General features: G+C 35.4%; 4 protein-coding genes across 20 annotated transcripts in view; 1 reads left to right on the top strand and 3 right to left on the bottom strand.

The window, feature by feature from the left end:
* Cask (peripheral plasma membrane protein CASK) overlaps positions 1 to 4689 on the bottom strand; it is a 141484-nt gene extending 136795 nt beyond the window's left edge. For 2 of the 11 annotated variants that reach the window (XM_070661417.1, XM_070661415.1), the window contains exon 1: positions 3646 to 4687. In XM_070661417.1, the coding sequence (XP_070517518.1) occupies positions 3646 to 3704 (59 nt within the window). In that variant the 5' untranslated portion in view covers positions 3705 to 4687. Of the gene's footprint in view, positions 1 to 3645 lie in introns of all 11 variants that reach the window. The other 9 variants (XM_070661472.1, XM_070661463.1, XM_070661393.1 and 6 more) reach the window with 8 other exon arrangements.
* The window catches only part of Rh50 (Rhesus blood group-associated glycoprotein Rh50), a 119939-nt gene extending 98586 nt beyond the window's left edge, over positions 1 to 21353 (top strand). For 3 of the 6 annotated variants that reach the window (XM_070661621.1, XM_070661645.1, XM_070661630.1), the window contains 10 exons: positions 16139 to 16274; positions 16547 to 16609; positions 17928 to 18114; positions 18320 to 18470; positions 18695 to 18842; positions 18997 to 19215; positions 19366 to 19448; positions 19635 to 19778; positions 20029 to 20194; positions 20422 to 21353. In XM_070661621.1, the coding sequence (XP_070517722.1) occupies positions 16139 to 16274; positions 16547 to 16609; positions 17928 to 18114; positions 18320 to 18470; positions 18695 to 18842; positions 18997 to 19215; positions 19366 to 19448; positions 19635 to 19778; positions 20029 to 20194; positions 20422 to 20582 (1458 nt within the window). In that variant the 3' untranslated portion in view covers positions 20583 to 21353. Of the gene's footprint in view, positions 1 to 12816; positions 13820 to 14677; positions 15709 to 16138; positions 16275 to 16546; positions 16610 to 16677; positions 17538 to 17927; positions 18115 to 18319; positions 18471 to 18694; positions 18843 to 18996; positions 19216 to 19365; positions 19449 to 19634; positions 19779 to 20028; positions 20195 to 20421 lie in introns of those variants that run through there. The other 3 variants (XM_070661654.1, XM_070661636.1, XM_070661611.1) reach the window with 3 other exon arrangements.
* On the bottom strand, positions 5485 to 6723 carry LOC139108207 (uncharacterized). The gene is made up of 4 exons (XM_070666301.1): positions 6433 to 6723; positions 6082 to 6250; positions 5837 to 5922; positions 5485 to 5726 (listed from the first exon to the last, which is right to left on the bottom strand). Exons 1-4 carry the CDS (start codon positions 6552 to 6554, stop codon positions 5534 to 5536), a joined length of 570 nt encoding a protein of 189 aa, XP_070522402.1. The 5' UTR covers positions 6555 to 6723; the 3' UTR covers positions 5485 to 5533.
* Positions 21354 to 23820: 2467 nt separating the features above from the next.
* Con (leucine rich repeat protein connectin) overlaps positions 23821 to 26674 on the bottom strand; it is a 103324-nt gene continuing 100470 nt past the window's right edge. For both annotated transcript variants that reach the window (XM_070661598.1, XM_070661588.1), the window contains 3 exons: positions 26170 to 26346; positions 25685 to 25794; positions 23821 to 25278 (listed from right to left, as the gene is read on the bottom strand). In XM_070661598.1, the coding sequence (XP_070517699.1) occupies positions 25036 to 25278; positions 25685 to 25794; positions 26170 to 26346 (530 nt within the window). In that variant the 3' untranslated portion in view covers positions 23821 to 25035. The remainder of the gene's footprint in view (positions 25279 to 25684; positions 25795 to 26169; positions 26347 to 26674) is intronic.

Genomic DNA, 26674 nt, shown 5'->3' on the forward strand with positions numbered 1-26674 from the left:
AAGTTTGGCCTACCTTTAAAGGAAGACGAATACATACACATATACGTGCAGGGCGTATCGTGTGGGAGTTTGCGAGACAAAACTAGGGCGTGAATCGTAAAAGCAGAACACGCCGCCTCGTATCTCGCCTTCTACGTGTCCACATCGAGATTTAAAACCATCGAAGCATTCTGGGGATTTCTCGGTGCTTTCGCTCTCCAGCGGAGCGATGGAGCATCGAGGTAAAAGCGTCGAGGGCTCCTGTTCAATAACTTCGTTTCCATTTCCACAACAACTTTCAGTACAATCGATCTTTCTTTACTAGCTGATAGGATCCACGAATAAATATGTAAATTTGGTGATAATTTTATGCTTTCACGATGCTACACATTCGCGACTAGACGCATGCACACCTTTAATTATTTAAAAATTAATTTCTTTTCTTAAATTAATAATGCAACAATAGTGATTTAATAATTTACATTATTTACAGGACGCACATATAATTTAGAAACCTAATTGCGAAGTAACGCAGCTCTGATATGATGAATAATTTAATTTTGCGCGTACAATTTTCCACGGACTCGTAAAAAAGAAGTCAAGGCGCGCTAAGTAATTATTCGGCTGATTGAGAATTCAATTAGAAAAGTTTCTATAAAGTTGCGAATTGTTGCTGGAAGTTCGATAACTGCGAGATAAAATAAATAAATATATATAAGTAAAAGATGCCGTTGCCGGTGCAATTGTGTGCTACTTCGTAATATCTTAAACGCGGAACAAAACCCCTGTAACCGTCGATTGAAAGGGAACGAGTTTAAAAGAATCGTTTGTGCGAACTGTAGCTCGCAGCGTTTAGGTTCAATTGACGCAGAAAAGAGCGTCGACTGTGCGAATTCAATTAACCGTAACGAACGAAGAATGCGCCACTTCTTGATAACCCGATGCTGAATTTAATTGACGAGATCCGCGTGTAGGAATATGTATGCGGGATGATCTCTTCGAACTGTCCCCATTGAAACGCTTCTGCACCAGTTGTTACGCGACAAAGCGCTTCTACTTAATTACACAGTTGAAAATAGCAAGAAATTGATTGTTATATGTAGTTAAATAATTTCCGATTTGTACGATGAAAACTCGCTCGTTATCGTTTAATCGAAAACGCGTGAACGTTAATAACTATAAAACACCACCTGCCCGGGCGATATTGAAAAAATTAGCTTTATTATATTTTTTTTTTTTCGCTGATCGATCGAAATGCAAATTGATCGTAATTCAATTAGCGAGCCCCGGCACCTTCGATCCGTAATGGAGACAGAATGTAATTGGTATTAATTCATCAGGATTTCAATTTCGGATAACTCGATACTATTTGACAGTATCGTGATCAAGTGCGTTTTAATCGGTTTTAATTAATAGTTTTAAAATATTACGAATAATGTGTGCTCCGAATAGCGTATTATTTTTTCGGGTCGTAGAAGATTCATTACCGCGCTAGGATAAAATTTAAAGTGACAAGATTGTTAATGCTAAGGCAACGCACTAAATTAATTAAACTAAATAAATAATATATTAATTAAATAAAATAAACAATATATTATATTAATTAAATTAAACAAATAAATTAATCATACAAATTCAACGTAATTCGTAGCATGTAACGCTATCTTTCTTATTGATAAAAGCGCAACAAGATAAAAATATTTTTATTTCGACGGAATGCGGGTATGTTCAAATCAATTAATTAATATTTGAAGCTCTTTGAAAAATCATAAAATAATATGGAGAGGGGAAGAGAACGGAATGAAATCCGACATACGAATAATCAAACGCGATAATAAATAGCAGCATATCGTTTGCGAGCAAGATCGACAATTGCGAGATATAAATAGTTTAGGCGGGCAGAGAATAAAACCGACAATGAGTCATAAGTCGATGATCGTCGAATGGCCTACGCCTTTGTGACAGGTATTTTAGTCACAGCTGGTGGCGTATATTATTTTGGCATGAAGGTTAGCCAATTGAATGATAAATCAAGTATTGGCTTCCGATACAAACGAAATTGCGTTTCTGTGACAGCAATCTCGGCTTTTCAAGCCAGTCTTTCAACAGATCAAATAAACCGTTTCGGCAAAATCAGTCGTCGCTAAGCCAACAATACTAATAAAAAAAAAAAAAAAAAATATATACTTTGGTAGTGGTAAAATACTAATTATTTTTACAAGATATTTTTGTTTGAACTCCAACAAGTTTTATTTTTAAATTATTGTTTTTTCTCGATTGTTTGCTCTTTCTTCTTTACAGAGATATGCCTCAATATTTCCCCGCGTTTTTTTTTCTTTTTTTTCTCGGAATCGAGCAACAATCTTATTTTCTAAGTAAATTGGAAAAGTCTCGTGGCACACGAAAGTCCAGATAAATGATTTATCGACAGATAGACCCGACAGACAAATAGGCTGTTATCGATATGCCAAGTGAACCATTTATCCTGAAAAAGATATAACAGAATCTGTCAAAACCTTAGTGAAACGTCCATGTATATATTGCATCAATTTATGAAACGTATGATTCCTATTCCTTCGGAAAATTTTTTTCCCTCTACCTATGGGCTCTCGTTTAAAACATTAATCGCTGTATCAAGTATCAATAACCGCGTGTCCCGCTTACTGACTTACAAGTTTAGGTTTCACAACGGTTGGCAAATACGAACTCGCGGCCCATTTGCAAAATTGTACTAATATTATTATTCGAAATATGCAGTGATATGTAATCATTTAACGGCATCGATTGATTCGTAACTTGAGGCCCGGCCCACGAATTTTTGCATTGTGGCACGTAACTAAGGAAGTAATAAACAATTTAATATATTCGCCACGTAGGCGTGTATGGCGAGTCGAGTCAAGTTACTGGATGAAATTCGACGAAGGTAGAAACGGGAGGTAGTCGGGAACTCGCAGTGCACACACGCGACGGCTCGGTTCGTTTTCCTTAGAGACCCTTTACTGAGAGTGGTGAAATAACGGCAAGACTAGGTCGGCGATGCCATTTTTTTTTCTTTTTCCGCTAAATATCGCGACGTTTAATTTACAGATTACGCGTGTAGAACGTATCACGTTAAATGAGTTCTTAATAGAAACAAAATTCCTTCAGCTCATCCGTGCGAATCACGAGGTTCGTTTTCCTTAGCTGAACTGGCTGCACTAGTTCAGAGTTTATCTCTCTCTTTCCAATGCGGTGACAGAAAGATAACCTCTGAACTACAGTCAGCCCGGCCGACAAAGGCAGACCGACAGCTGCAATTTCAGTTGAGGTTATGTTTATAAGAAAAATGACATAGATTAAAATCGAGGGGAGGGTGATTTAATTCGTGGCTCTCAGCGAAGGGTCTCTACGTGCGCCCAGTGCAGGTACTATTTTCCCTGCTGAGAGAAGCTATTGACACGCGCGCAGCCGCGCCGAGCAACGCATGTACGTACGAGCTTACGCAACCTACACGCTCAAAGTACCACCGCCCACCGTCGTTCGTCCAATCGCATCGCGCTTTCTCTCTCTCGCGCAGTGCTCCCTTTGCACCCTAACTCTAGATTCTCGCGCTCGCACTCTCTCTCGTTCTCTCTTTTTCTCTTTCCCTCATTCTCGCAATCCCTCCCTGGGATTCTCGTTACTCACTTGCCGATAATCTCGCAGAGCTCGTAAACATCGTCGAAGAGAACCTCGTCGTCCGCCATAGTGACGACGAGGGTGAGGAGGAGGTCGAAGGAGTCGACCGAGCTAGGAAGCCGCACGCGTCAGAAGACGCGCCGTCGTAACGTGAATGCGTGATAATTTGGAGCGCGTGCGGGCGCGCGCCTTTTTCTGCTGCTGAGCACGCAATTCCCCGACCAACGTCGCCGTGACCGTCGACGTCGTGGCCGTGATCGTCGTCGCCGTCGCCGTTTTCGTCCTCGCCGTCGTTGTCGTTGTCGTTGTTATCGTAGTCGTTGTATTCGTATTGTGCGGCGTACACGCGGCGTGAACGCAGCCACGTATCGAGGATTCACGGCCGCATCGCGCTCGTCTCCCTCTCACTTGCACGGCTTGCCGCTGCCGGCCCGTCGCTCGGCCTGCCTTTACGCACACGTCACGCACATATGCACGCACACACTCGCGCACACACCAGCCGTGGATAATGCACCCGTGTGTCAGCACACCGCCGACCCCGCCGCACTGACACTCCGTCGGCGGACACGAGCCCACACTGTACCACTGCAGGGTGCGATCGTGACTCGTACGTGTGGCGCAACTCCACTCTGCGCGCAGCGGGTACTAATATCGGGCTCGACACCGCCTTGTCGAGGTGCGCCAAACTCGCTCGCTCGCTAGCTCGCTCGCTCGCTTCACACACACGCGCGCCTCGCCGGCTGACTCGGTGCTCACGAAAAACAGACGACCGCGATGCGATGTTACTCCAGACTCGTAGGTAGCGGACCAGGCCTCGTCGTGACCTGCCTCAAAAGCGCGGAGCGTGAAAACGGCTCCTGGGCTGTTCCCGTGTGTACTCGTGGTTTCCTCTCGCCGTCGTGGAGTCGCGGACGCGCACGTCACGAGCCGGACAGACGGCCGACAGACGACGGCGGACAATAACGATGGCACTGGCACACGTTACCCCGTCTGTCAAAGGCCGGAGCAGTGGGTTCGCTCGCTCCGAAGCAAGACTGGTTGCATAAAACGCGGCGGGCGGCTGCGCCGACTGCCAGTCGTTCTCCTCCAACGCCCCCTCTGTGCATGGTCAGCTCATGGAGGGGCGGGCGTGGCGCCTGCTACTCCACGTTTGCAACCTTTTGCTCTTTAACTTGTCCTTTCCTGCCTTCATTCTTTGCTCGTCGAATGCGACCAACGCGCGTGCACCTCGATAAGAACATTCCCCGAACCTTTCTCTGTACGCCATTCGCCCACATGATTTTGTTATCGTCTTTTTGAATGCGCAGTCGGTACATTTCCTTACATCTTTTCCTCGTACAGGCTAGTTCAGAGTGGATGAATCAGTCTCCACTGTAGGAAATGAGCACCAACTGCAACTGAGTTTAATTCTGAAAATCTTTAGCATACGTGATGTAAACTGTAAATTTTTAATACGTTGTAGTCGATAATTTATTTATGGTAAAGAAAAAATTAGCTTTTTTACTTAGGTTTATCCTGTATAAGGAATTATTCGAAGAAATGCAATTTTTTTTTTTTTTTTTACAGAACGAATAAGATTATGTAATTTTCGTATTTTAAGTTATTTTTTATAAATATTACCTTTACGTGTTTCTTCTTATAATATTTTCTTTTTTATCAGTTATCGATGCGAATAAGCAGAACATGATAAGAATGAAACAATATTAAAATTAATTTAATTATTAAATTTAATATAATAATTATCTTCTTATAAAAATATATTAACAGCAAATTTAATTCTAATTATAAATTCATCACGTTGAGTAAGTCATAATTTTGTTGAAAAAGAAAATTATTAAAATAAAATAGTTTAAAGTTTACGAGGAATTATTAAAATATTTTTTTTTTTTTATCGTTATTATAAACGCTTCATCCCATCGAAGATATCTTCAATTTCTTCTTTTCGTCCAAATACCGTTAATACCAGCATTTGGTAGTTTTGATACCGTTGATGATAAAGAGCGTGTCTACCGAGAGCTGTAAATTTCGCTTCTTTTTCGAGATGCTTTAAATGTCTATGATTATATCCTTGCAGAACAATTATATTTGCCCTGCAAACGTAATTTAAAAATACATATTACATTTTCACTTACTAATAGGCATTAAAAAAATATTTGGTGTAAAAAGTTGGTTTATAAGAAAATAATTTTATAATTATTACCCGGAATTCCGCCATTGAACAATATAAGGATTTTTCACTTGATTAGCTGCTAATTTATTGTGAAGAGCGAGTATACCATGCGTTATCTATAAACACAGAAAATATATATTAAAACTCGATTAATTGCACACATAATTAAAAACAAAATTTATTTTTAAACACGTAACTACATAATGTTTTAATTTGTAATGTCTTTACTTAATAATAACTGAGTAAAATACTTGAATAATTAATTTAATTCTTACTGTTTTCGCTGCTAGTCCAAACTCTATAACAATTTCAGTATTGAGTACTGAATAAAATACATATTCATTGAGTTCTACGTTTTTTTTATTTTGTTTTTTAACAAATCTAAATTTTCCGCTTTGTTCATTATATATAATTTCCCATTTACTATTACGTTTCAATTTTTTTCTAAACATATTTAATTTAAGAAAAATTAGATATTAATGATATGTTTATTATTTATTGGTTTAAATTTTATATTGTATAGATTGAGTAATTTTTTATAAGATTATGCACGTTAGTTTTTAAATAGAAAATTATTTAATATAATAATGTAATAATAAATAAATAAAAATAACTAAATAATATATAATAATAAATAAAATATGAGTTGAGTAATATGTAATTTAGGATACCTGTTTAATAATTTATTTAAACCTTTGAATTTATTATTGCCACGCCGTTTACCATTTTTCTTATTTTGACATTTCATTACGAAATTATATTCAAAATGTATCTGAAAAGATTTTAATTTTTGTACCTTACACAATTTTAAAATTTAACCTAATTTTATGTATTTTTAAGCGATTCCCAAAAATTTAGTGCGTATACATACGTACGAATTAGCTGTCAAAAAGTAAAGATCAATAAAACAAAGCGTTAAATTAGTTGCCGCATAGTATCACAGATGGACTTTTAAAAACATATCTTATGAGTAATAAAATAGAATGCATTTGCAGTATATTTTTGAATCTATTTTACATATGTTATAAAACCAAAACTGATAGTTACAAATCTAATTTGTACTTTATTTTAAAGAAAACAATTAAGGTACAAATAATCTGTACTTGGTAAATTTTTCGTGATTATCGGCTGTTGAGGATTGTGAAATAAAGAGAAAGTATCCGCATTATCTGCTACTGATATAAATTTTAACAATCTAAATAACTTTTATTAACATTAAAAAAAATACTATATTGACGCAAAACGACGTTTTTATTCTTGCAGAAAATCAAGTGAAAATAATGACAATAAAAATATAACTTTATATAACACTGAAATGATTGCATCGTAACAGTATTATTATTTTAATTTATATTATTTAATTATTTTATTTTATTACAAAACCTGCTTAAATAAAAAATTTTTAAGTCCTTCCACGTCTAACGATAAACTCACTTTTATACAGTTTAATGATTATTATACTCTAACGAGCATGTCTTACCGTCGCGTTCTTAAAACCGAACTATATTAATTAAGAAATAAAATAAGTAGTTTCTAATTGAGACGTTTGCTAATAATTAACAAGATCTGTGAAGTTACATCGATTAATCTGTGAGCTGAATGCTGAAACGCGACCGGACGCCAACGCAATTCCCTCGACGTGTGGCGTCGACTGGTCGCCACTTCCCCTTCGCATGAGAGCGTTGCAATTTATGCGCGGAGAGCTGCGGGATTTCACAACGAGGAAATACGTGGCAATGACGAGTGGTAGTCACTAGCTAGGAGATAATAATTCTATGATTATTTCATAAGGGGGAGGCAGGGCGAGTAAGGAGGCGAGCTCGAAAGCGGGTTTTACAGTACAGACGTGTCAGAAAGGAGAGAGAGAGGGAGAGACGAGAATGAGAAGATACTCTTTGAATATGTATTCAATGAAATTTATAGCCGATAAGGGTAGAGTAATTGTAAAGTGCCCCTAAGTGTTCGGAGGGGATTGAGCAGAGAGCCGGGTTGACCGGTGGCCCTTGAATATGTAAAGATCATGCACGCACCCCTTGTAGCAGTATAATAGAACGAAAACATCCTGCAGGCCTGAACGAACCCCTAATTACATTTTACTGCTGCTCTAACAACCGTTACTGCAAGAGACTTTCGTTTCTCTATCAATCTCTCTTTTTAACCGCGCAGCGGGTTGTTTTCCTGGTTTCACTGCAACAGGCGGCCCCGTCGAATTTTCCCCAAAGGTTAAGTTATAGGTTGTATTAGTATAGGTGCACGGGAAATGAATCGGGGAAACTAAATATATCGCATTGAACGTTTGCCCATCTGCTTGATTTTTCGATTATTTTAATTATTACTGCCAGTATCCGTTTTGCCTTAACTATGCCTTATTAAAACTGATATTTTGGATCTTCTTGCGACAATACAAAAATAAAATAAAAAAAACGGTTTACGATAGAAACAATAATTCAAGAAGAATTACAAGAATCGTATTAATATAAAAGAAGTAGACGCGAAAGAAAGAGAACGTCAAAAAGTGACACAGCGGGGAGATTTTTCATGTCTCAAAGAAAATGCATTTGATGTCTTAATAACAAGCTGCACTACGATAAGGAAACAAGGAATATGAATTATAAATAGTGCCTGGATAGATAAAATAGCGGATTGCGCTGCGATGGGGGTGAACGTGAGAAAAACGCAACATAGCAGAACTTTCAGTAAGTCACATTTCTGCTACAACATCGTAAGCTCGTTCTTTCAACCCCACTTTCTCTCCAGCCACTTTCACCTACCTGTCCACTTCCGTTTTAAGATAAAGTACAAGTTCTACAAGGCTTTCTCCCTCCCACCTTTCCTCGTTCTTTATTTTAAAAGAAATTTTCTTAAATTCAAGTAATTTATTATTTAATTTACAATTTAAATTGCTTGACTTCTTTAAATAATATTTTCTCTCTTTTTATATTAAAACTACATTCGAAATAGAAGTAGCAAACAAAATATAAAAATGCCTGGATAATAAATTTACTAACCGCGATCTTTTCGTAAAGATTCCCGTTGAAATATTTATTTCTTTTATTTTCTACCCTCGACATTTGAGTGACGGAATTTAGTGGTAGCCTGTACGAGATCTGATTCGCAACACGTGCAGGTCCTCATGGATCAGAAGGAATAGCCTGGTGAACGGCGGCGATACATCTTCAGACCGATACGTGGTGTTTTTGGTGATGAAAGCCACAGAAATCGATACTAATGGGAGTTCGAATGTCAGAGCGGAGAGAAACTGCCACGCCAGCGGAGAAACCAACGCGGTTACATTGCAGAGACAGCGGAAGAGAGAACGGAATGGGAGAAGGAGGGAGGACGAAGAGTAATCGGTGATAATGCAAATTCAGAGTGACCGAGAAAGACAGATGACATAAATATTATTTAGCACAGATCCTTCGCCTTCATTTATCAGGTAGCGGGCAGTGAGTTGATTTTGGAATCCCTTTGTGGGTTCAAAATTGGCTGAACTTCGATACCTTGCATACCGGAATCAAAGCGAAATTCGGCCTTCCACATATACACGCATGCAACGGGATCCAATAATCTCGTGGCTGTAGGTTCAAACAATATGATAGAATGCTTATAAAGGTAGAATTATTATTATTCGGCAGTAAACCTTAACGAAATAATAATATATTTTAATTTGGTGACAATTCAATTTGTTCTAAAAAATAAGGATTTATTATGGCTATTATATACGTACATTTAACGTGGATATTTAAGACTTGCGCAAATTTAAAAGAAACTTATTTTAAGAAGTACAGTAATAATGAAATAATTAAATATAATAAATGAAAATAATATAATATGATTAATTCTCAGAGTACATTTGTAGACCGTACAAAATTTAATACGTGGTTAGTTTTTTCGATCTCGTACACATCGCTGAACGAAAAGGCGATATCGGAATAATTATTGCATACTAGAAAACGCGCTCGAGATCACGGCGAAGGAGTAGGTACGCGGAACAGAAGAGGGAAAGATTTATGGGATTTTGTGTAGAGGAATTTCTCGCTCCGAAGACGATACCAGTACAATCTGTGGCGACTCCTGGGGCAAGCTGGTGCACAGACAGACAGGCAGACAGGCAGGGAATCATGGCACGTCTTCGCCAGAGCTGAGAACAGATGTTCTCTTTTGGATTTACGAACTAATTTGACGAGCAGTTCTGGGGAAGACGGAGCTAACCAATCAATTCGCATTAAGACTCACATCGATTTCTTGACAATTGCGCAACAACAAATGTCTACTTCCATTTGGAAAAAGCTCGCAATTTTTATTTTATGAGTTTATATTTATTATAAAATCGCGTATGTAAAATTGGATGTTTTTTCTTAAGCTGTGCAAAAAAAAAAGAAAGAGATAGTTTTTATTATATCATTTTTTACATAAATTTGAACAATAATAAAATTTATTTTGGATATACCTTTTATTTCAACAACGTGCATATGTTCTTAATTAATAAGTTTACGTCGTTTCCTTTGACTTTACTTGCAAAAAAAATTATATAATACATTGCTAAGGAAGCGTGGTTTTTTTTAGGAGAACGGCACTTCTCGTCTCTCGGTACATCAGAATGTACGCAGGACACAACAGGATAAGAATTTAGTAACAACTTGACTTTACGTGCATAAGTAAAGTAATTTAAAGAAGAATATAAAAAAAATATATTTTAATGTAACGATAAAAAATATGAAACATTTAAATAAATAAATAAACGTTTAAATAAATATTTAATATTACAAATATATGTGTTTTCGCTGCATATCGCGTTTGCGCCGAAAGCAGTACGTTATAAGAGAAAATTAATCATTCAGCTCTTGTCTTATAAATACGAAGTCTCATCTTATCGAAGAAGACCATCGTTCGCGCTTTGGAAATATCCTTTGAGGAAATAATGCCGTGAGGTTGGTGAAAAATGCAAAAACGACTTTGTCTGCTCTTCCCCCGAAGACCGAATGCGCGTATATATCGAATATACAACCACTCCGTCGCTTCGTGTTGAATAATTGACAATGCAATTTGCTCGAGCGGTGGTAAAAGAGGAGTACTTCGTATCTTTGCGCGAAAACGTCTTCGGTTTCAAGCCGCAGTGCGGTTTTCTTCGTGCGTCCTCGTTGCAAAACGTGAAATTTTTCCAATGTAACGGGACCACGATATTCTGTCTGATTATGTGCACACAATGTACTTTCTTTTTTTTTTATTTTTACTAAAAAAATTTTTTTTTTTAATGAAATGCTGTTAGATTTAATTTTTGTATTCAAGTTAGGAATTTGAGATAAAGAGATAAAGTTTACAGCAAAATTTCTTTTTTTTTTAAAGTAACATAAATCTGTTTACGTGTCAATGTGAAGTAATGCTATTTGCGCAATTTGGAATGCGATATATTTGGCTTCAATCCCATAATATTGCAGCTTGAATCTAAAGCTTTCAGATGTTGAAATTGTTCCAGCTGAATTATGTGTACCATTTGACTCCGCGTATAAAGCCTAATAGCAACACGCAGACATAACGTGGCTGCGAAGGGCTTTCAGGAAGGGGTGTTACCGGTAGAGAGACAGACTACCACGCCCCGTCCCTAAAATTTCATCCCCTGAATGATTAAAACCTAATATAGGGACACGCCTATCTAGGGTCCTTCGAAACCCTCGTTGCACTGTGCCGTCTCGATTTTGTTATCGCTTGTCCTCACTCCGCGCGATCTATCTGCAACTTTGATATCTGTTTTTCTTAACGACTGAATACTCTTATTATGACATTAATCTAATTTTTAAAATTTTTACTTAATTTGCTTCTTTTAAGTATCTCCATGTTATTTTTTTTTTTAATTTATTAAAATATTTGGCTATAAATATAAAACAATAATGGAGAGACATTATCCTTGTAAAATATTCAACTTTGATCTTCAATAAACATGTCAAATGAAGACGCGGCATTTCTCGTGGCCCGTTTTAAAATTCGACACGCGTTTGTACGAGATAAAACTTTCACAGTTGAGGCAAAAGAGGATTCCGTGAGTGACACGTTGCGACATTCCATCCATGTTTTTGTTATGTTCTACCGCGGGGTTCTCCATGTCGACTTTGTCAGTCCGCGATGCTGCAACTTATTGTTAGACGTTTCTAACGTTTCTTGGATATTTCTTATTGCGTGAAAGTTGCAGAATCATAAGTTCAGCTAGCGTAAGTATTAAAGTGAAGCACCCGCGTTGAACAACACTTTAAGCTACTAATTGTAAATTAACTAATCGGTAATATTTTTAATTAAAATATGAATTTGAAACTTCTGTGGAGCGCTCGAGTTAAAAATTTTATTTTGCTCTGAATCGAATTTTCTGTCGTATATTTTTAATCAATAAAACAACCGTAAAAGACGAACGAATGACCGGTTAACCCGATGCAACTGTCACAAATTGCTGCACTTTCAGCAAAACTTCGGAGCTTAACTTTCAGAACTTTCGAAAAGCCGGCCGTTAAATCCTCGTTATCGTTAAAATTAATCCACCCTTACGGCGTCACAATTTCTTGGCGTGTGACGAAACTCGCGCGATATATAAGTGACTTGTCAAAAAACTATTATCATTCTAATTGCGCGGCACGAGATCTGGAAAATTTGCGACATTATTTTTAAAAGCATATTCGCGATTAACCTAATTTTATTAAACGTCGTTTTTAAGGTCCAGCATTAAAATTACGATGCGCATTTTCTCTAACATTATTTGAAAGTAATTTGAACTTTATCATATTCATATGTGCACGGTATTTTTTTAAAATACCTCTTTGTTAGTACACGCGCATATTTTTCTCTACCTTATTGTAACGTCGCAGTCTAATAAATTCCACTTTGTATAGAATCAAATTACCCGTAAACGGAAAGTCAAAGTTTGACGAAATTAGATAACATCGCGTATCATGCCGGCGTAAGCAGCCAGCTCGATAGTGAGTCGCGACGGTTCACTTGGTACATCGATAGACAGCAATTTCATAGCTGCCATACCGAATTGTTTTACTGTCTATCTACGCGTGTGCGGGCGTGATCAGTCGATCCATAGGAGAATTTGATCCACAGTTGATCAAAGGCGATGCATCCGGGACCGCGGGTGGGTGAGAGCGCATTCAAACTCGCAGCACGTATTCAATTTTTCTCTTGGAAATATCGGTGACACGACGGCAGTACTGCGACGGGATATTGTCTCTCGAGTTAAATGCCGCCTCTCGAACTCTTGTGCAAACTCACATTCGGCGGATTTTCGCACGACAATCGCGACGTTCAAGTTACATGTCATCTGGATTTACGGCGCTTGGCTGAAAGTGATAAAAGGCGCAGTCAAGAAATAGAACTGTTCGCCTCCTCAAGTTTATTCTGAAAAATAAGTAATTATTTTACTTTACATTATAATTTCAAGGTTTATGCATTTTCTAAGGTTTACTTATTATTTATGAATTATAACTAACAATTTTTTTTCCCCCTTTTATATACTTTTATTATCAAATTAAACTTGACAGAACTATTAAATCTTAATTAGATCGATCCCTGTACATCAGCATTTAACATGCCTATCAAAATGTTTTTATTCCACTGCACAGATCTCGCGCTGTACATCATAGGATGTCAGTACACCGCTACAAATGGCAACTTGTTTGTCTCGTGTTCGACGTTCCGTCTAATTATATCGGTACATGTTGACCGTCGATTTCCCTGTGCAGAGCAAATCGATCGCGTGTCATCTGCCCACTGACATTGAACTATTCGTTTTCTTTGACGGAGTATCGTTTTGCTCGTCCTCGCGGTCGGACCTCTCGTGATTTTATTCGCGAAACCGTATTATTTTCCGCCGTGCCAGTTCGGCTTTTAAAATTTCGCCGTCAGCGCGAAGGTGTTTTAAAGAGATATATAGTTTCATGTAGAAGCAACCTGTGAAGAAAATTTTATTCGTCAATATTTTTAACATATTATTATTTTTCAAAGGCAGTTTAAAAAAAAGAAGTAGTAAGTAAGATTTAATTTTTTTTTTTAATAAAACCTTAAAGAAAAGTTTTGTACGGGAAATAATATATTTTTATGATAGTTTACATTATAAATGTACTAAAAACTATGTAAGTTTGAGGGAACAATTTAATTAAACATATATTTAAATCTGTGCTATATTAAAACTTACTTTTTAAAATATTTAACATGCCGTTTTAACCGCGTTCAAATGGTTGCGTGTATACATTCTTTGCTAGATACAGCTGTACATTTCTGTGCTTCTTGCACGTGCAGTCGACATATAGGCTGTCGTCGTTAATAGATAATATGTTTGTAACGTCAATTTTGCTACTGAAAAAAAAAACAGTTCTATTTGTCTCCTGCACGTTGTCGTAATCTCTGTCTTAGAAACAACTTTGCAACAGCTTTGAAAATTGAAGCGTATTTTTTACTTTAATAAATTTCATACATATTTATTATTTCATATTCCATGCTTACAATCCTACTCATGCTATTAATTATTCATAAACTTATGAATTTATTATAATCTGTGATACTTTCGTAAGCGATCTCTAATATACATATACGTAACGCAATCAGCATAATAAGTAACAATCTTTACATTAAAAAAAAAAATTAAAAAATAGACTAAAATGTTAAATATTACCGCACATAATAAATTTATTAAGTATTTAAATTTAATATTAATATTATAAATTATTAACTTTGTTGTGCAAAAGTAAACATAAAAATAAATGTATAAATCAGTTTAAAATTAAAGATCCAAAGTACGAACTGCGCGAACGCATAAACAATTTAACGAATAAAAATTAAAAAGCAAAGAAATTAAAAAATAAAAGATAGAAAAAAACTATGTGCCTTTAATGAGACAACGAGGACACGCGGAATTAGGTAAAGATGACAATTGTTATTAATACTCTGCGGCTTGGGGTTCGTATAAACTGACGCGATGATCACGGAGCGACCCTCAGTGTAGATATTTAAATGAGGCTTAAACGAGGCAGAACGTTTTGCGACATCGTCCGACGAGAGACGTTTTTCACAACGATCCACTAAGAGTGAAAACGAGATCTAAAATTGGGTATTAACTTTACGGTTATCGCTACACCTACGATATTTTATTATCGTTAACATTATGTAAAGACGGCCAGTGACTCGATTTGCCGAAAACTAGTGACATTTCCTTGCATCGAGGCGCGTAAGAAACGTAATAGTCCCGGTAGACATAACGCGTACTCCACCGTCTCTCTTCCCCGCGAAGTGATGAGGTCAATGACAATTGGATTTGTGCAACTACAGTGTAATTGGATCGTGTCCATTATAGAAAGATAAACAATAGCGTATAGAAACGTATTTCGTCTATATACCAGCTGAATCAATACAGATTATTCAACAAAATCATTCTACCGCAGCTCTTGTCTCGTCTTGACCGTTTCAATTCGCTATTTGGATTTCATAAATTGAACAAAACGGCATTTTGTATTTACGCGAAAGAGAAAAATTCTAATGACAGATTAAACACGTGGAAAGTGAAATATTTTAGAAATTGTAATAGAGCTACTGCTGTGCGCCAAATTTGTTGAAGATATATTGAACGCTAGTGAATAATAAAGTAAATTGATATACTTATGAAACCGACATAGTGCGTTTGATCTCTATTCTTTTACTAGCATTAACTCAATCAAAGAGGTTTATTAAAAACAAAATAATAGAAGTAAATTTTGATTTATGTGACTTCACGTTTCTCATAAAACTTGACGAGTGTAAGTCAATTTGCAAAAGTGAGCGAGAAAATATATTCTTTCAGTGAATGTGCCAGAGAGAAAATCGAGTATAAGAGGCGTGACTGACAGGTTGATTGAACTGAATTATTGAGCGCGATGGGAAAGGTATCGTACTGATTGATATGCAAATTATTGCTTACAGATATGTATTTGCTCGTTTATAAAGTTTGCAACTATGTATAAATATTTTTACCTTATATATATATTTACGTAATACACATAAGGGCGTGCATGCATTTTAAGAATATATAATTATTTTTAAATAAATAACATTAATTTTCTTAGTTAAAAAAGAACTGTTTAATCTTATTAAAAAAGGTAAAATAAAACAGTAATAAAATTAAAATAATAAATTAAATTAAAAAAAGACCCATAAAATTGTTGGTTACAAATTAAAAAGCTCATATCTGAAATGTGAAAATAAAATGCAGCAGCAAAAACCTTAACAGCTAACTAACAGTTTGATTAATTTGTTATAATTAATTGTGAGTAAATGCAATTGTTTCAACATGCAAATAGATTTATTTCTTTACAGATAATGTTGTCAGCAGTCACCGAAAAGCAGCAAGTGCTAATGCTGTTTTTGCTTGAAATTATCCTAATCGCGTTAATAGGATCATTGATGACATATGGCCCGGAGGCAAATGCTAATTTGCTCAAAAATCATACCGGTTAGTGCACAACTTACACACACACACACACATGCATACACACATAAAACACATGTATATGTAAATGCACGCGTGTGCAAGGATCTCAGTTACATAATAATATAGCTTATGTAATTATATTAGAATTACTAGCTACGTAATACAATATCATAATATCTATCTTCTTACTAGATCTATTAATTTCTTTTTTACCAATTTGGTATATAATTTAAATATTACTTGTATAATTTCCGTGCTATTGTGCTTAACACAAATATTAATTACATTCATAGGCACCGCTAATAAATCTGGACCAGTTAAGAAACCGGAAGACGATTCATTGCGAATTTATCCAAGTGAGTAAATTTTTATTTTATTAAAATTAATCACGGGTTATTTTTATTAAAGAAAAAAGGAGTTAAAGTAAATATATATGTATCTAAAATAACACAAATTTAATAAATTAAATTTAAAACATTTTTAAAGGAAATTTTACAAACGAAATGTTGTTCTAAAAATAAAAATGAACTATAATATAATTTTGTATATGTATATGTGCTGCACAAAAAAAAAGAACATACATATTAGCATATGAATGACAGTTACGGTTTCCACCTGACCTTTCCTATTTTAAACGTTGTCGACCCGTTATTCTTCGTTTAAAACGTTGTTTGGAGAAACTTTGCTGCGTCGGTCGTCGGGAACAGTCCATTTTCAGCATCTGTCAGTGAATTGTCATATCACTTTTGTTTCTGAATAACAATTAACTTAAAATAATAAGTTTAGTTCAGTTGCATGGATGTTCAATTAGGTAACTTTCTTTTAATTAATACTCGTCTTCTCAGATAAAAAAAAAAAAAAGTTTTAACTAGTTTGATGCTCTAAAATACGTATTAATCATTAGTTAATCCGAATAAAGTTAATAGTTTTTCGTGTGGGAAGTTAAATTCAAAATATATACGTACTGAAATGGAATCTTCATGAAGCACGAAAACGCCAATAATTTTGAAGAAGTCACGATGACCGAGCACGTTTGCCGCGTGACACGTCGTACAATGCGGTGGCTTCGTTGGCATATAGTCGATCCCTGCACAATGCTGCTCCGAATGAGGATGTGCAGCGGGCCAGAACACGCGATCATACTTCTTCTTATCGAGGGTTTTCTGTTGTGCGCTTTTCTTGCCATATATGATTACGCCCCGGAGGCGAACGCCAGTAACCGACAGAATAGCTTCGCACCTCATTTGAATGGAAAATCGAACTCTCTATCTGTCAGATATACATGTAAGTTCTATATTGGCGCCATCATTTCCCGTCATTTCCCTTTTTCTGCTGTACCCATCTCTCTCTCTCTCTCTTTCTCTTTCTCTCTCTTTCTCCCTCTTTCTCTTGTTATTTTTTTTTTTTTTCTTAATATTGATTGAGCTCTTTGATACACGTCGACTTCTTCGTGTATTTCCGAGGAAATCAATTTGTCAAAATTGTCGAGAAACATGAATTACTGAAATAAAATATTTGCAAAATATTTAAAAAATAAACGTGATAATTTTGTCTATTTTTTATTATTATTAATACGCAAATTATGACATGTATACGTAATAATACGGATACTAATATATTACTTTTTAAAACTCTCCTACTCGTTCTTGAATAAAATGTAAAGTTTTCGTGCAGTGTATCAAGATGTCCACGTGATGATTTGGATCGGTTTCGGCTTTCTCATGACATTTCTCAAGAAGTACAGCCAGAGCGCGGTTGGCCTAACGTTTCTTGTGGGTGCGGTTCTCGTTCAGGTGGCTTTAATCTGCGACGGCATAATGAACATGAAATTAGGCAGCAAGGCTTATCTTTCATTAGAAAGGTCAATATTTTAATTTAACTTAAAGATCTGGAATAAAGATAGGATAATAAAAAAAATTTTAATTAGCTTTACTTTTTTGGCACGAAGAGGCCCGTTTACGTTTGCCTTTACACTAAAATTTAGCAAATTAAAAAATGGCTTTTTCATAAAAAGATTGAAGTAAGAATATTTATTTCTCTTTCACGAATGGTCGTAAAACTTCTAGTCTGCTTAATGCCGACGTGGCTGTCGCCGCACCACTTATCTCCATGGGAGCAATTCTAGGCAAAGTGACCTATATGCAACTGGTGTTCATGGGAATAGTAGAGTTGATCATGTTCACCATTAACATGTACGTAGGCATGCATCTATTCATGGTGAGTGTATTTCTGATTTTGCGAGATTTTCGCAGATTACATTTTCTATAATTAATTAGAATAATTTTTATCTTATTATTATTAACATAAAAATTTTTTTTTTAGTAAATAACTATCTTTCTTTGTGCATTTATTATTTTTGTTAGAAAAATATTATTAAAAAAAAATAAAGAAAAATATACTTTGTACTAACGATTGTACTAACTTTAGTTTCTTTTTTTTAGGTCGTCGACGCTGGTGGTAGCATGTTTGTTCACGCATTTGGAGCATATTTTGGATTGGCAATTAGTTTCGTGCTTGGAATGAAGGATAAGCCGAAGGAACACGATCTAGAAGGATCAACTTATCAGTCAGACGTTTTTGCCATGATCGGTAAGTATACGTTTAATAAATTTTCAGATCTATAATAATCACGGATATAACTTTATTAAATTAATTTTTTCCTTACATAATTTTATTACAAATTACCAAGTTAAAAAATAATAATCTACACAATTAAATTAATTCTCCCGATTTTTTTTTTAAGGTACGGTATTTTTATGGCTGTTTTGGCCGTCATTCAATAGTGCTACGTTGACGGGAGATGATCAACAGCGAGCTATAATCAACACCCTACTATCGATATCCGCGAGTTGCGTAATCACGTTCGCCGTGTCCGCATTGGTTTCCAAGGATAACAAATTTAACATGGTCCACGTGCAAAACTCGACTCTAGCTGGAGGCGTAGCTATTGGTACAGCTGCAGGTATGCAAGTCGATCTAATCTGCGTTATTAGCTTTGATACAGATCCATAAGTAACTCGTGCATATATCACCCCCACCAGTAACATTCACGTGAGACATAAAATCTTACTAATGCGATAAGCTCCTTTTAATTCAAACTTAATACACGCAGGTATGATGTGCGAGCCATTGGGCGCTTTGATCATCGGCGCTTTATCTGGTGTAATTAGCGTGCTGGGATACAAGTACCTCACGGTAATAACGAAGATCATTACGAAATTAGATCGCGACTTAACTTCGAACGTGCATATTTTTTATGTCTACCTGAAAATAAACTGTTATCAGAATTCTATTCTAATTTCTTTTTTTTTTATTTATTTTATTGATTTCACTGATTTGTTTTTGTATTTTGTTTTGTAATTTCTGTGTATTTTTTTATAGCCATTTATACAAAAGCATCTTCACATCCATGATACCTGCGGAGTGCACAATTTGCACGGGATGCCGGGCGTGCTGGCCGGAGTTTTTGGAGCGCTCATGGCGAATCTAGCCACGGAAGCTACTTACGATTACTCCCTATACGAAGTATGTAATTCCGTCGCATTGAATTAATCGCTTCGTCGTTTCTGCATAATTAATTTCAATTTATGGAACGATAATTTGACGAACGCTATTTTTACAGTAATTACCGAATAGATTTTCGCTCGTGTAAAAAGTTGAAAGCTTAATCAGATCGTTGAAAATTAAATGTCCCGTAAAGAAACATTTTTGATATCACGCTAAATTATAATTGTCATTAAACGGAAGTAATTATTTTAACGATATTTATTAATAGATATTTCCCGCGCGGGCACCCAGCTCGGAAATAAAAGTTGGTGAGATGCGCGATAATTATGGAATATCGCCGGGACTCAATAGAACGGCGTATCAGCAAGCGGGATACCAATTATTAGCGCTGGCGGTCACCCTCGGAATCTCCATTGTTTCCGGATTAATGACAGGTACTTTTAATCAATCTCCACGTTTTATATTGTGGAAAACATTAGAATTACAGGAAAAGAAAAATTTTTTATTCCGTCAGATAATATGTTAACGCATTTTTCTGTAATTTCAGCTTAAGTTATTATCGATGAAAACAGAATTTATATAAATTTCTCATGCATTAAATAAATAAGTTTCTTTGCATGCGTTTGATAATAGAATTACGTTACGTAACGTAAACTTGTAGGTCTACTTTTGCGTACAATGATGTGCGGTTGGGTAACCGAGCAGCAGAAATTTGACGACGAGGTTGTCTGGGAATTGGAAGATGAATCTCAACACGAGTTCGGAAAAAATCGAAGCGAAAACACTCGCAATAATGACCACATAGCTATGGGTAATATTTAATATGTGAATGTAACATACGCAATATACATATGATACCATGCATGCAATATAAAAAAGATATAATATTTAAATAATTACGTATATAATAATAATATAAGCTGCAATATTAAGTTAACTAAAGAACTATTTTTAAATAAAGCCTAAAACGGATTTAAATCAAAAGTAAGTAATATTAAAAATAATTCGAACCACGTAAATAAAAGTGAGAGAGGTAATAATTTTTCAATTACAACTTTTTCGCAACAGTTTTTGCTGGCGTTATTAGTAGGAAATTTAAAATTGATTGGATAGATTTCAACGGGAATAAATTATCAGAAAAGAAGAAATGACGTGCGGCTTTTATACTTTTCGACGATTTATTTCCGATTATCGTTAAATCTTACAAAAGAACATATAATACATATTACAGCTTGACGGTAAAAAATTCATAAGTATACTAAATCTATTTATTATAGGTGCGTTTACTTAATAGCTTAAATTAATTGTACATATACTATAAAGAAAAGAAAAAAAATCATTGCATTGTCCCAAGAAGTGTCTTCTTGTACGTTATAAAACCTGTTCGACATATATAAATATACAACACGTATACATGTCGAATGTAAAATATTGCTACTTTAATAAATAAATGTATTTGAATAAATATCTAATATAGCGATACGTATGAAAAATCATATATGGAAATCGAAGAATGAAGTCATATCGGCAGACGGCGGAATGAGCGAATTATGGGAAATAAGATTAGCAAATTATTCGATTATCTACTTTAAAATTATTGATCTCCTAATCCAATTAAAAACCCGATGGACAATTGATGTTTAACTTCGTGATAATCTCCTCTCTCGTTTAATAGATTTAGCAATATGAAAGAATGATTAGCGGAGCGAGAAAGGAAAGATCCTCATGGAAAATTCATGGGGTTCCGTTTTACTTTGACTTACAATGATTCAGGATTGACAGTGTGCTTAACGGATATAATTACTCGCTTATCGGATTTAGTAGTGTTAATTAGTTCATTTATTTCGCTTACAATTAGTGCGATCAGGCAGATCATAAATCGTGTAGAGAGATTCCTAACGGCTAACACCAAACTTTTCTTATCTTTGGTATCTATTAGTTAAATGTGTTACATGATCAGAATCTCCTTCATTAAACTCTCTTCAGATAGATTTTGCTTATCACTTGTTTGTCTTTAATGAAGTCACCTCTATATAGTTATAGCTAATAAAATGTCGCGTCGCGAACGTTCCCCGTCGGAACTACGCGTGTATCAGTAGTCACAAAGGAAACCGAAATCACGCTTTTCTCATAGGAAACTTACGACTTTAAACATACTTACTTATCGTGGCGTAATTTTGTATCTTATAAACGACCTTAGTAACGTGTTATGCACGCAGTACCCCTTTAATTTATACGCGTATTTCTTTTTCAATCGACAACAGGTGTCATGCCGCACTATGGCATCGAGCGAACAGCAAGAATTGATCATTTATTCATAAACGAGAAAATTGAATCGGAAAAACGTACACGTTTTACTGTGACATTTTAATAAATTACTTATTAAATAATTTAAATTCTAATCGTCTAATAATATTCGAGGATTAAATAATTTAATAACAGGATATACCCTTAAATTAGAAACGCTTGCAAATTATGTAGTTCTCACCCTGGCGGAATCTGGGTAGATAAAATTATTATTTTTAAGGAACCGCGAAAATCGACTTTATTGCGTTCTCTGCGATGTCGTTTTGCGACTCGACGTTTCATATATTATATAAACATTATCACGATGCTATGACAACGCATATACTATGACAAATAACACCTCAACATTATCAATAACTTTTTTCTTTATCATTGTTCCATAGGGGTGGGCTATGTTCCGCGTTATCCGTATCGTGCGTTCTTCGTTAATTAATTGTTACAAATTACGTCTGTTCGCTCCAGCTGCGCTTTCCACCTCGTCCCCCCCTTTTTTCCCCTATTCGTTCTGAGATCAAAATATAAGATTTTGTTTTGAAATTTTGACGCGAAAAGCGCAAGAAAGTGCACCTCAAACAAACAGATCGTAGATGTAATCGTTGTGAAATTGCTCGCTAATCATCGCGCAAAAACATTACGATTATATATAATATTATGCGAGAGGAATGATAAAAACGCTTAATGCTCGAAAAGTTTCTTGCTTTCAGTCTCATTTTCACCAAGAAATATATTTCACGAGGTAAGAAATATATATTTCTTGTACTAATATCAATTATACGTACGTGAAGAACCTTTCAAATAAGTTGTATTAGAATCATTTATTGAACTGAAGAAGACTTTTTCAGAAGCATTTTTAAATTAATAGATACTTATATTTATATTTTTAAACGCTAAATATGCAGAATAAATATAGAATATTAAAATCCACAGCAAAATTGAAAAAAAAGTTTTTTGTTATTTTTTGAAGTCTGTCAAAATGTTTCGTGTACTTTTGTAATTAATCACTTTATAATTAATTACTTTGACAGTAGTTTCTTCTTTCGTTCTGATTTAATAATTCAATATCGAAAACGGTATAAGGTTCTATAATGTCGTTTTCATATTTTTTCTTTTTAAATGACTTAATTATATTAATTCTTGATATTAATTGTTGATATTTAAAATATGAAGTTTTAAAACAATGCAAAGTCTATTCGTCATAGATCACTATCGACAATCGTTTTAAATTTTTTTAATAATTAATGGATCAATGAATTCTCCGTATTCTTAACATATTTTGACAAGTAATAGTATGCCTAATTTTAAGTTTATTAAATTTGTTTAATACTTTTCCACAGCCTTGAAACAAACATTTATTTATTTATATATGGGTGTAATTAGTTGGGAAATTAAAATCGATCGAATAATTGTCGACAATACTTCAGACAGAAATTAAAATAAATAAAATAAAATAAGAATTGTACTTCTTCCTCTTTTATCCGCGCCTACGCGTTGACATGGATTGGATGGATTGATGTGCATGTATGTACGCATATACACGCATGCATATGCAATATTAAAAAAAAAAACTTATTGTTAATATTTCATCTCTTTTTTCGCATTTCTTTTAATTACAGTGATACATATAGTAGAGAACAAGAGAAAGAAGGAAAGAATGCAGAAGATAGCGTTAAGAATACGGAGTTTGTATATGTGTGGAGATGTTAAGAACAAGGTTTAAGAACATGAAAATTTAATCACGGATTGGCAGATGAAATACTTGAGAATTTGCAATATTTAATGTTCTACAATGCTGTATAAAAGGTTACAAAACTTGCAAAAGCAATGCTGAAATAAATGTCGACCAAATTAACACGATAAACTTTCGAACCGTCCATCAATCTGAGCAAGCAGAACTGGCAGTGCGTCGTTAATCAATATTCGACAGGGTCCTGTAAAAGGTTGCGGAAGGCACACAAAGAAACGTAATTTCAAAAAGTACATTTATATAAAACGTTAAATCTATTCCTTAAACTAAAACGATTGCAGCTAGCAAAAAAAAAAAAAAAAAAAACTGGATAATTATTACTGTGATAAATAAGAAATTAAGAAATCTCCTGTGTATTTTTTTTCTCGTACTTTTAACAATTACCGTAAACAATATTGATACTTCGAGCCACTGTAGCTGGATCCGTTTCTATTAAAATCAGCTTAATGTGACAAGCTATCATTTAAATGACAGTAAAATGATCAACGAGAAATGGCAGTGCAATTTTTTTTTTTTTTTTTGGTACTCTTACACAGTAAAATTATTCATATATGCTGTACAAATATGGGAATGACGTACAGTACGTAAGAGAGCAGATTTCACCCCGAGTTCAATCAATATTGTAAAATATGTAAAATAAAACGGCCCGTGCAGTCTTTTTTACGTATAATTTTTGTAATATTGAAAACATGTAAACACATAGATTTATTGCGAACGTAAAACATTGTCGCGTCTCATTAGCTAGTCCATTAATATCTGCATGCTTACATATAATGGCAAATATTCATATACTGTCACGTCAAATACACGAGTTAAAATGTAGAGCAGTTTAAAAAATAAATAAAAAAAAAAAGAAATAATTAAACTTTAAAAATGACGCGCAAATGTGACCGCCTTCTGATACCGGACAATCGTGGCTCGCGTCCATCGCGACGCATTATCGATACGCAGTCACGCTCGCGGTGCATTTTTGCAGTCCCGGGGACGTCTTTTGAAAGATATTTTATATAGCAAATACGGTAAGCGCTTCGGGGAGCTTCGAAGGTACGTCTTTTGGTTGTCCAGTTAGATTCCTACGTAGGTGCGCGCACACATACACACATACACACGTAAACATACACTTTCTTTCCCGCCTCGTTTTAGGTGTACGATTTTCGCCCATTCGAGAACACCGGGACGCCGAACGGCGCTTGTGTCGCTTTATTCTTTAGCGCTTAGCCGCTTCTACGTGAAAAAAAGTATAGACAGCAATAGCAATGAGGCAACGAGGACGGACTGACCGGCCTGGAACGAGGTCGCACCAGAGCTAAACCAGCTGGACCCGGAACCCACGCGGGCGTTTTCGTGACGACTGGACGGCTGCTCGGAAGCCATCAAATCCTCGCGCGAAAGCTCGGGGCACGGGAGTTCTTCTGGTTTCAATTCAAACAGATGCTTCGTGCAGCACTTCTTAACCTCACGATTGCTCTGTAAATCAAAATCGAAGTGATCTACACGATACCGGTATGCTGGCGATTAATTAAAAAGGTTCTAACGCCTGTCGAAACGAAAGATGCGTATTGTTGCATGCGACGCGAGATTTAATGAAAAAAAAAATCTTAATAATTTCTATTGCATTGCTTTTAAATGTGTAGAATTTTCCGCCGTGCTTTTGTTGCGTTTTGTATAATTGTTTTATTTTTTATTTTAATTAGCTTCCGGGCGATTAATTTTAATCCAATACGTGACTCTAATGTTTAGATTACGTTTTAATTAGTGAGACTTTAATAGGGTTTTGAGGATTTTATTTGGTAAAGTAATTACCCTAATTGCAAGAGATATTTCGAAAGAGCTATCACGAATATTATACAATCAACTAGCTAGGGTTTCCTACCTTGATGTGGAAATTTGACGAATTTTCGTCGGATTCGTCATAATAGTCACTGTTCTCACCCTCGTCGTCGTCCTCGTTATTACCATCTCTCGAGTTATCGTCGTATTCGTCTGTAATGCAATACATTGTGATTCGAGTTAAAAAAAAAAAAAAAAAAACTAAACAAGAGATTTCTTTTCTGAAGAATTAAAAAAAAAACTTATTAAGGAAAGTAATTATACCTTATTTTTAACTTTAATCGACAAGTACTTAAGTGCTACAATAAAATTCTATTAACATATAAATTTAAATTCTCTCAAAATTCTATTAATGTATAAAATTAAATTCGATGTCGATATTAACTGAAAATAATTTATGCCGTAAAGAATTTTTGTGTTTCTAGAGTCTAGACTCGAGTAAATTAGCATATCTTTTTGACATAGAGCTTGAGATAAATTTCGCCGAGAGGTATTAGTACTCGCTCTCGCGCGTAAAGCAAAACTTACCAGGAATTGCGAGCGGATGATTTCTCCCCAGGTCTTCGCTGTTGATCTTCTGCGTAGCATTATTGCTCTCAAGGAAGCAAGTGAGCTCCTCCAGGGCATCCCTCAGCTTCGTGTTCTTCGTTTCATTCCGCAGGCCCCAGATCCACGCGAGTTTGCAGTCGCAGATCAGATTGTTTTCTACACGCAGACACGTAAATACGTTTTGATCAGCCAATCTTGCTACTTTGATCATGAATTGCCTGAATTCACGCGAGCGTCTTAACGCTCCTCTTAAACTTCAAACAATCCTCGCTAACGCAATATAATTTTTTATTATTTATTTTTAATTAATCTCATTTGCGATTTTTACTCAATTTTTTAAATTTAAAATTATACTTTAGCTAACAATAAATTTAATAAATTCCTAGACAATTTCTTACGAGGTTCTTTTCAGGATCAAAATACATCACTTTTTTGCTGCTTTCCATTTACACTAAAGCTCAGATTATTCTCGCTCGCGACTTCA

This window comes from Cardiocondyla obscurior, linkage group LG01, assembly GCF_019399895.1.
Source record: "Cardiocondyla obscurior isolate alpha-2009 linkage group LG01, Cobs3.1, whole genome shotgun sequence".
Lineage (NCBI taxonomy): Eukaryota > Metazoa > Arthropoda > Insecta > Hymenoptera > Formicidae > Cardiocondyla > Cardiocondyla obscurior.